This window comes from Babylonia areolata, chromosome 8 (genome assembly GCF_041734735.1).
Source record: "Babylonia areolata isolate BAREFJ2019XMU chromosome 8, ASM4173473v1, whole genome shotgun sequence".
NCBI lineage: Eukaryota > Metazoa > Mollusca > Gastropoda > Neogastropoda > Buccinidae > Babylonia > Babylonia areolata.
This window is the reverse complement of record NC_134883.1, coordinates 13,625,580-13,635,309: the sequence shown is the minus strand read 5'-3', so window position 1 is coordinate 13,635,309 and position 9,730 is coordinate 13,625,580. Positions and strand designations below refer to the sequence as shown.

The following is a 9,730-nucleotide window of genomic DNA, read 5'->3' as shown; positions in this document are numbered from 1 at the left end:
GGGGGAATATAGACATGGGGGCGAGGGGGCCGGGGGGAGGGGGAGGGGAATAGAGACCTTGAATAATGTAGACCTGGGGGAACAGACACGGTGGACTATTGACCTGGGGGAAGATAGACCCGGGAGAACAGACACGGTGGACTATTGACCTGGGGGAAGATAGACCCGGGAGAACAGACACGGTGGACTATTGACCTGGGGGAAGATAGACCCGGGAGAACAGACACGGTGGACTATTGACCTGAGGGAAGATAGACCCGGGACAACAGACACGGTGGACTATTGACCTGGGGGAAGATAGACCTGGGAGAACAGACACGGTGGACTATTGACCTGGGGGAAGATAGACCTTTGGAGAACAGACACGGTGGACTATTGACCTGAGGGAAGATAGACCCGGGAGAACAGACACGGTGGACTATTGACCTGGGGGAAGATAGACCTGGGACAACAGACACGGTGGACTATTGACCTGGGGGAAGATAGACCTGGGAGAATAGACACGGTGGACTATTGACCTGGGGGAAGATAGACCCTGGAGAATAGACACGGTGGACTATTGACCTGAGGGAAGATAGACCTGGGAGAACAGACACGGTGGACTATTGACCTGGGGGAAGATAGACCTGGGACAACAGACACGGTGGACTATTGACCTGGGGGAAGATAGACCCGAGAGAACAGACACGGTGGACTATTGACCTGGGGGAAGATAGACCTAAGGCTACACACAACTAACAACAACAAAAAAAATTGTTTTGTGGGAACATAGGCCTGGGGGAACATAATCATTATATAGACCTGGGGGGGAATGGGTAACGTAGACCTGGAGGAACATAGACATATCCCCCACCGGACCAAGACCTAAGCCATGAAGAACACAACCTTAAGTGGTGTTGGTTGTGTTGTTTTTTTCCCCCAATGGGTTGTTTAATTCCTCCGTCAAACTAAAAACTTGCCTGCGTCAAACTCAACTGACCCCTTCCCCCTCTCCTTCTCCCCCACCCCCTCTTTCACGCAATAAAAGTTTTGATGAAAGGTATACACAGACACCCAGATCTAGACACCCCACCACCCCAACCACCACACCATATCCCACTCCAACCCCCCAAAAAACACCCACCACTCTCTCTCTCTCTCTCGTTCGTTGGGCTACGCTGCTGGTCAAACATCTGCTTGGTAGATGTGGTGTAGCGTATATGGATTTGTCTGAACGCAGTGACGCCTCCTTGAGCTACGGATACTGATACTCTCTCTTTCCCATCTGTCACAGTCTGGCCTTGACCTATGTTCATGTGACACACGTGCGGTCCAATAACAGGGCAGGAAAATGCTTAAACATAATTCAGCCTTATTTATTTTTTTTATAATTTCTTTTATTTTCTCTTTTTATTTTATTTTATTTTGTACTTTAAACTAACATTCTATTTGTGTCGTGTTGTTCTGTTTTTGAAACATGAAGATCAGAGTACTGTGTGCAGCCCACAGTTTCAGTTTCAGTAGCTCAAGGAGGCGTCACTGCGTTCGGACAAATCCATATACGCTACACCACATCTGCCAAGCAGATGCCTGACCAGCAGCGTAACCCAACGCGCTTAGTCAGCCCACAATTAATTGGCAATAATAATGAGCTTGCTTTTAACCGACTAAATGCTGTTGTTGTTTTTTTCTTCGCCTTCTTCTTCTTCTTCTTGTTGCAGAGTCTGTCTGTTCGTCTGTCTGTCTGTATGTGTCTGTCTGTCTGTCTGTCTCTCCCTCCTCCCGCCCCCCCCCCCCCTCACCCCCCTCTCTCTCTTTCTCCTCTCTCTCTCTCTCTCTTCCTTTGCCTGTCTGTTTCTGTTTCGACGCCCTCCATGGTACCTCCCTTACGACTCCACCCCCTTCATCCCCCTCCATCCCCCTCCCCGGCCCTCCTCCCCAAAACAAAACAAACAAACAAACAAACAAAAAACGAAAAAAAAAAAACCAAACCCGTAGGAGTTGGTGCACAGGTGGTGGAGTTGTGTGGGGGGTTTGGGGAGGGAGGGAAGGGCGTGGGAGAAGGGGGAGAGGCGGGGAGGAGGAGGAGGAGGAGGGAGGTAAGGGGTGAAAAGAGAGAGGGTGTGGTGGGTGGGGAAGGAGGGAAGGGGGGGGGTGTGGAAGGAGGAGGGAGTAAGGGGTGAAAGGAGGGATGGTGTGGCGGGCATGGGGGCTGGGGGTTGGGGGGGAAGGAGGTTGGGAGGAGGAAGAAGAGAGGTGGGGAGGAGGAAGGGGAAGGAAGGAAGGAGGGAGGTATGAACTGAAAAGAGAGAGTGGGTGGGTGGGTCGGAGAGAGAGATAGGAAGGAGAGGAAAAGGGGGTGGGGGAGGAGGGAGAATGAGGTGGGGGGGAGGAAGGGGGAGGAAGGAGGGAGGTATAGACTGAAAAGAGAGAGTGGGTGGGTGGGTCGGAGAGAGAGAGAGAAAGGAGGGAGGGGAAAAGGAGGTGGGGATTATGGGGGGGTGTGGGGGGGGGGGGAGCTAAGGGGTGAAAGGAGAGAAGTGGGTGGGTGAAGGTAGAGCTATGGGGAGGTGAAAGGAGGGTGGGGGTGGGTGGGTGAGGGTGGTGGTGGTGTTTATAGGGCAGTGTGTCAAACTCGACTGGGACAAAAAAAAAAAAAAAAAAAGAGAGAGAGAAACGTACTGAAAAGACTAGACCCCTTCCTCGACTACCCCTCGACCCCTCTCTCACCCCCGCCCTAACCCCCCCCCCCCCCCCCACACACACACACACAAAAGCGAAAAATAAAGGCGTGCAACACACTGTTCAACAACACTGTGACAGCACTAGAACTGGAAGTTCCCATAGCTATATATCACCTCAGACTTTACCCTTGCCATGACAGCATTGTTTTTTCTAATTTTTGTGTGTGTGTGTGTGTGTGTGTGTGTGTGTTTTTGGGGGGTTCTGTTTTTTTGGTGTGTTTTTTTTTTCACCCTCAGGTTATTTGGATGTCGTGTGCTTTTGCAAAGATTCTTTCAAAACCTGGATTGAGAAGGTGTCTTTCAAGCCCGCATTTGTGAGCCAGTTTTTGAAGAAGTTGGGATAGCATTCATGCACAATTCTTTTCTTTTTTTTCAATTGGATGTTTTTTGAGTGTGTGGGTGTGTTCTTTTTTCCTCCCTCCAGAATAAACTATGTTAAATCACTGGAAAAGAAACTCCCACTTGAATGTGCGTGTGCTTGCGCGTGCATGCGTGTGTGTGGGTATGCGTACTCGTGCGAGCACGCGCGTGCTTGTGTGTGCTTGCGCTGGCTCGCGCGCGTGTGTGTGTATTCGTGCGAGCACGTGCATGTATGCATGCGTGCGTGCGTGTATTTGTGTGTATGTTTGAGAGAGTGAGGGCGTTTACGCGCGCGTACAGTGTGCGTGTGTATGACATTAGATAACAAGAGAGACAAGGCCTTCAAGACTCCCTTGTGATACACTTTTTTTTTTTTAAATCCAAGCTTTTTATGTATTGAGTATAATGCATTTACTGTTATATTTATATTTTTTATATACTCTAAACTTGGCACTTTGATCTGATACTCGACCCAACAAAAGATCTGTCATTATTATCATTTTTTGTTCAAACAGGAACTTCTTTTGCTAAGCATGGAAGTTTTGTTTATTGCAAACGTTTTGGTGCAGACAGTAAAACAAGGGAAATTACTCTGCTGGGGACTTAGTTTGCTTTAAACTGATCTTTCTCATCTTAAACATTACATTCTGAAATTATACTCAATAAATAAAAAGCTTGGATGTTTTTTAAAAAGTGCATCACAAGTGAGTCTTGAAGGCCTTGCCTCTCTTGTTTCAAAATGTAATGTTTAAGATGAGAAAGATCAGTTTAAAGCAAATTAACTCCCCTAGCATTACAGAGTAATTTCCCTTTTTTGCTACCTGCACCAAAACGTTTGCAAAATAAATAAAACTTCCACGCTTAGCAAAAGAAGTTCCTGTTTGAACAAGAAATGATAATAATGACTGCTCTAGCTGTTGGGTCAGAATATCAGATCAAAGTGCCAAGTTTAGAGAATACAAAAAATATAAATATAACAGTAAATGCAGTTTGCATATAATTAGGCTTCATTCTTTATTTTTTGTGTGTGTGCCCATCCCAGAGGCGCAATATTGTTTTAAACAAGATGACTGGCAAGAACTGAATTTTTCCTATTTTTATGCCAAATTTGGTGTCAACTGACAAAGTAGTTGCAGAGAAAATGTCAATGTTAAAGTTTACCACGGACACACACACACACACACACACACACACAGAGACAACCGAACACCGGGTTAAAACATAGACTCACTTGTTTACACAAGTGAGTTAAAAATTAAATGAAATAAAACAAAATAAAATAAAATAAACAGATTCGTAAATACATTAGATAATAATTCTTTCTTAAAAAAAACACACACACACACAAAAACCACAGAAAGTACCTGACTGAAATAAAATAAGAACAAACAAAAAACGATGCACTCTCAGCGGAATTCAGGAGCCAGTTGCATTGCTCTGACGGAAAAGCCTTGTATGATCGCAGTATAACCCGCTACTAACTGTGTGTCAGTATAGAACTGACCAATGGCCTAGTTCGGTCAACGTAGGCATTTAGTCACGTGTAACTGTCATAAAGTTAGAGCCAAGCAATGCAACTGGTTCCAGGTTGCTAAAAACTGAATTGACGTGTAAAAGTTGGTGGTAACTAAGTTAACACAGACACCGTTTCCTGGAGGAAATAAAAGAAAGGAGGAGGAGGAGGGGGAGGAGTAGTGAAGACATAAACTTTGGAACCAGCGCCAGGACACTGAGTAGATACACAGTATCAGTAGCAGCGTCAGTTACTCAAAGGAGGCGTCACTGCGTTCGGACAAATCCATATAAGCTACACCACATCTGCGAAATAAGCAGATGCCTGGCCAGCAGCGTAACCCAACGCGCGTAGTCAGGCTTTGAGGGGGAAAAGAAAAGAAAAAAAGAAAAGAAGAAAATTTATAAATAAGAAAAAGAAAAAAAAAAGAGATTATTTATTTATATGAAAAAACAGTAATGACAATAATAATAGATAAAAACGAATTGAATAAAATAAAATAAAAAGACAATAATGCTAATAGATAAACAAACATGCAAATAAATGTAAAACACACACACACACACGTACACACGCACGCACACACACACACACACACACACACACACACACACACACACACACACACACGTACACACATCCACACACACACACACACACATGCACAACAGACATGCAAAACAACAAACACACTAAAAACAACAACAACAACACCAACAACAACAATATGCAGTTCCACAGACACGTAAGACAGAGCAAATGCACAGAGTAATAGGATACAAGGATCAGCAGGGCATGAGAATGAGAGCAGAACACAAAAGGTGGCGTGATAAAGGGCACAGATAGGACAACCCCCTTCCCCCCAACCCCCCCCCCCCCCCCCCCCCCTCACCTCACCCCCACCCCGCCTTTCTTTATAATTCTATTTTTAGAACAACAAGAAGCATACCTAACTCCCCTCTGGTTTAAAACAGTATGCCATTCGGAACATGTCACAATACAACACAGATAGTCATAGATGAACAGGACAACAAGAAAATCTTATATAAAAGTCCTGTCCTGATACATGTACATACTGAATATTTGACGGATGTCATCATAACTAGAAGTTTAAAACGTGATCACACACGAGTTTTGAACAAAACTATAAGCTGAAATATAGATAAAGTGAAACAAAATAAATGATAAACGTGTGGTGGACAGAGAAATCGAGAGAGAGAGAGAGAGAGAGAGGGAGAAGTAACAAGGCAAGAGCACAAGTTCAGCAGAGCAGTCCGACTGAACTGGCCGACAAAACTAAGCGGCGAAGGCCAACCGTCCCGTCGAATAATAATAATAATAATAATAATAATAATAATCAAGAAGAAGAAGAACTGAGAAAAACTGTAATCATGATAATAATACGAAGAATAAGAATAATGTGCATCTACATAGCGGAGCGCTTTCTCTGCGGTATCAGTTAAGCCCGTTTTAATTAACAACAAGCATACTGACACGTGGAATGAACAAGGTACAACTGAATTCGCTATACTGTTGTGAAACAGTGTAACATCACTGGCAGCATGCACGCACTTCTCCCCCCCCCCCCCCCCCCCCCCCCCCAACCCCCACACCCTTCCCCGCCGTCCCCAAACATTACACCGCAGAGGAAGAGGAGAAATGGGATTTAAAAAAACAATCAATAGTTTCTCAGTGCTTGCAGCACCACATGTTACTTACACATATACGGCACATGTCATTTACCGGCAAACACGCGCACACGTACGTAGATATAAATATGGTATACCTGCGCCCGTGTGAGTCTATACACACGCATGCCTGTACTAGTACCTGACAACACACACACACACACACACACACACACACACACACCGACAACAACAACAAAACAGCAACAACAGCAACAAAACGTGCGCACTACATGCACACGTCCACACACATACAAATACTGACACACACGCGCGCGCGCGCGGACGCGTATGCATGCGTGCACACACACACACATATATACCGGCACCGGCACACATACGAGAGAGAGAGAGAGAGAGAATGACAAATGTTTTGTTGAGGGTAGAATGGATAAGCTGAAAGCTTCTTTACACCATGCCCTCACACACGCATAATTATATGTACACACACACAATATAATTAATGAAAGGAAATAGCCGATAAACAAATGACAAACCAAAGAGAGAGAGTCAGAAAGACAGAAAATGATTTGTAAAAATTTGGTAGGAAAAAAAAAGAAGAAAAACAACAAGAAGCAAGCAATAAGCATTCAGCCATACCAATTATTAAACAAAGTGAATGCTAATTTTGCAGTTCAGAGTTCAAAATACATTAAAACTATTCTCGTGGGAATAATCAAAAGTCGTACTACTATGTACTGGAGATTTACATTGCTCTTGATATCAATGAATATCTATCTATTGTTTGCATTTTTTCTAGTTTCTGCATTAAAACGTATATAACTATCATATAAATATATACACATAAAATAGTCATACTACTCACATTGCAAAGCATATCTGCTGTGCTCGCTGTTGTCAACGCAGATGATCACAGTCGACATGTTACTCGGTAAATTTTCACGTTCACGTTTAACCGCGGTAGTTAGTTCGTAGAGCGTCGATCAACAGTTTGTCACTGACTACAGACGAAGACGGACAGTCAGACGCAACCCAAAAAGTTGAGGCTTCGAGTTTCAGTCAGAAACACACGCAGCAAATAGCCTTGCTACAGCACGCTCCATTGCTACAGGCTCTGCTGGGTGGCTTTCGTGAACCGAAGCCAATCAAAATTACCGACGTCTCCGGAAGGTTCTGTGTGTGTGTGTGATAGTGTGGGGGTTTGGGAATTTAAGTTGTCAGCTGTTTCGACCTGTGGTGGTGGCTTCCAAAATAATATGGCGGTGTTGCTCACTGTGTAAGAGTAATTTTCGTGTTATGTTTGTATTGGTATATGTATGTATGTATGTATGTATGTATGTATGTATAAAGGAAAAGTATGTGCATATAAAGGAAAAGTATGTGTGTATGTATGTAGGACAAGTATATGTGTATGTATGTATGAAGGAAAAATATGTATGTAGTATGTATGTATGTATGTATGTATGTATGAAAGAAATGTATGTATGTATTAAGAAAAGTATGTATGTATGTATGTATGTATGAAGAAAAGTATGTATGTATGTATGTATGTATGTATGTATGTATGTATGAAGGAAAAGTATGTATGTATGTATGTATGTATGTACGTATGTATATGTATGTACGTATGTATGTATGTATGTATAAAGGAAATGTATGTATGTATGTATGAAGAAAAGTATGTATGTATTTATGTATGTATGTATGAAGGAAAAGTATGTATGTATGTATGTATGAAGGAAATGTATGTATGTATGAAGAAAAGTATGTATGTATGTTGTATGTATGTATGTATGTATGAAGGAAAAGTATGTGTGTATGTGTGTATGAAGAAAAGTATGTATGTATGAAGGAAAAGTATGTATGTATGTATGTATGTATGTATGTATGTATGTATGTATGCATGAAGAAAAGTATGTATGTATGAAGAAAAGTATGTATGTATGTATGTATGTATGTATGTATGTATGTATGTATGTATGTATGAAGGAAATGTATGTATGTATATATGCATGTATGAAGAAAAGTATGTATGTAGGAAGGAAAAGTATGTATGTATGAGGGAAAAGTATGTATGTGTGTATGTATGTATGTATGTATGTATGTGTACGTGCGTGCGTGCGTGTGTGTGTGTGTGTGTCTCTCTCTTCTCTGAAGTAAACACACACAGATATCGTTACAAAGCAGCATGACATTCTGAACAATTGTGCCCATTGTGCAAGGAATCAAGAGAGGATGAATTCACTTTGTTTTAAAATGTCCCGTGTTGACTGACTTACGAATCCATTTTATTCCCCCCAAATATTATATAAATCCATGCTTGTTTCGGTTATGTTTATTAATGGCATCTAACGATGAAAACATCATACGTAGTTTTGCTATGTACCTTTATAAAGCACCGCGATTAAGAGAGACACTCATTTCTTAGATTCACTGATAGTTTGTTGTAAATGACGTTGTATTGTTTTTATTACCAGTTGCAATGACACATGTAAAACTGTTATTACCCCCTATTCATGGCCCTATGGCCTTAATTGAATAAACCATCTTGAATCTTGAATCTTGAATCTCTCTTTTCCTTTGTATATATATATATATATATATATATATATATATATATATATATATATATATATATATATATATATATATATATATATATATTCGTGGCATAAGACACGACACGATACAGCACAGAATAATGCGACATGACTCGAGACGACGCGATGCAATGCAACACAACATGATACAATACGATACAATACAACACAAAACGCAACACAATACAATACAATAAAACATCATAGAACACAACACAACAACAATAACAACACAACACAACAACAGCAACACAACACCACCACCACCACCAACAACACAACAACAACAACTGAACATTTCCACGCTTGGTTGACTGTGACACGTATGACAAAAGCAAGCGGTACACAATGTTCCCCTCACGTAGTCCAAGGGAAACCATTGAATCGGGTTCAACGGACCTCAACAGAGTACCATTGTTAATGTTGAAAAGGCTCAAAGGCTGTGTAGTGGTAGCCTCTAGCTTAGCCCCGAGCTTTTCAGTCCTGTTCTCGCAGTTATATAATTTTTTGACGACCCCCAACCATTGCCGTACGTGCTTGTGGTGAGCTTCTCTTGGTCAAATTCTTCTTCGGTAGAGGGAGTTTAATTTAACAACCAACCAGCTTCACGCTCCTTCAAGCAGTGCCCTTTAAGGTCATGTCGTTCTGTGTGTTTGGGTCTTTAGTTGTGGGTCAGGGTTTCGTTGTTCTACGGAGTGGAGTCTGATGAGTGTCTGGGTGAATATTCTTATTCTTATTATTATCATTATCAACATTATTATCATGCAGTGCAGGTCATGACTGTGACGGATTGGAAGGATGGGGGTGGTGCGGGTAGGAGATGGTGGTGGGGGAGGAGGAGTTTAGGGGGTAAAGGTGAGAAGGTGAGGGTGGAAGGTGGGCGGT

At 42.4% G+C, this 9,730-nt stretch overlaps 1 protein-coding gene across 1 annotated transcript in view; it reads right to left on the bottom strand.

Moving 5' to 3' along the window:
• Positions 1-7,265, bottom strand: part of LOC143285047 (universal stress protein in QAH/OAS sulfhydrylase 3'region-like) — an 18,698-nt gene extending 11,433 nt beyond the window's left edge. Inside the window, exon 1 of the mRNA XM_076592236.1 lies at positions 7,111-7,265. Coding sequence (XP_076448351.1) covers positions 7,111-7,168 — 58 coding nt within the window. The 5' untranslated portion in view covers positions 7,169-7,265. The remainder of the gene's footprint in view (positions 1-7,110) is intronic.
• Between the last annotated feature and the right edge of the window lie 2,465 nt (positions 7,266-9,730).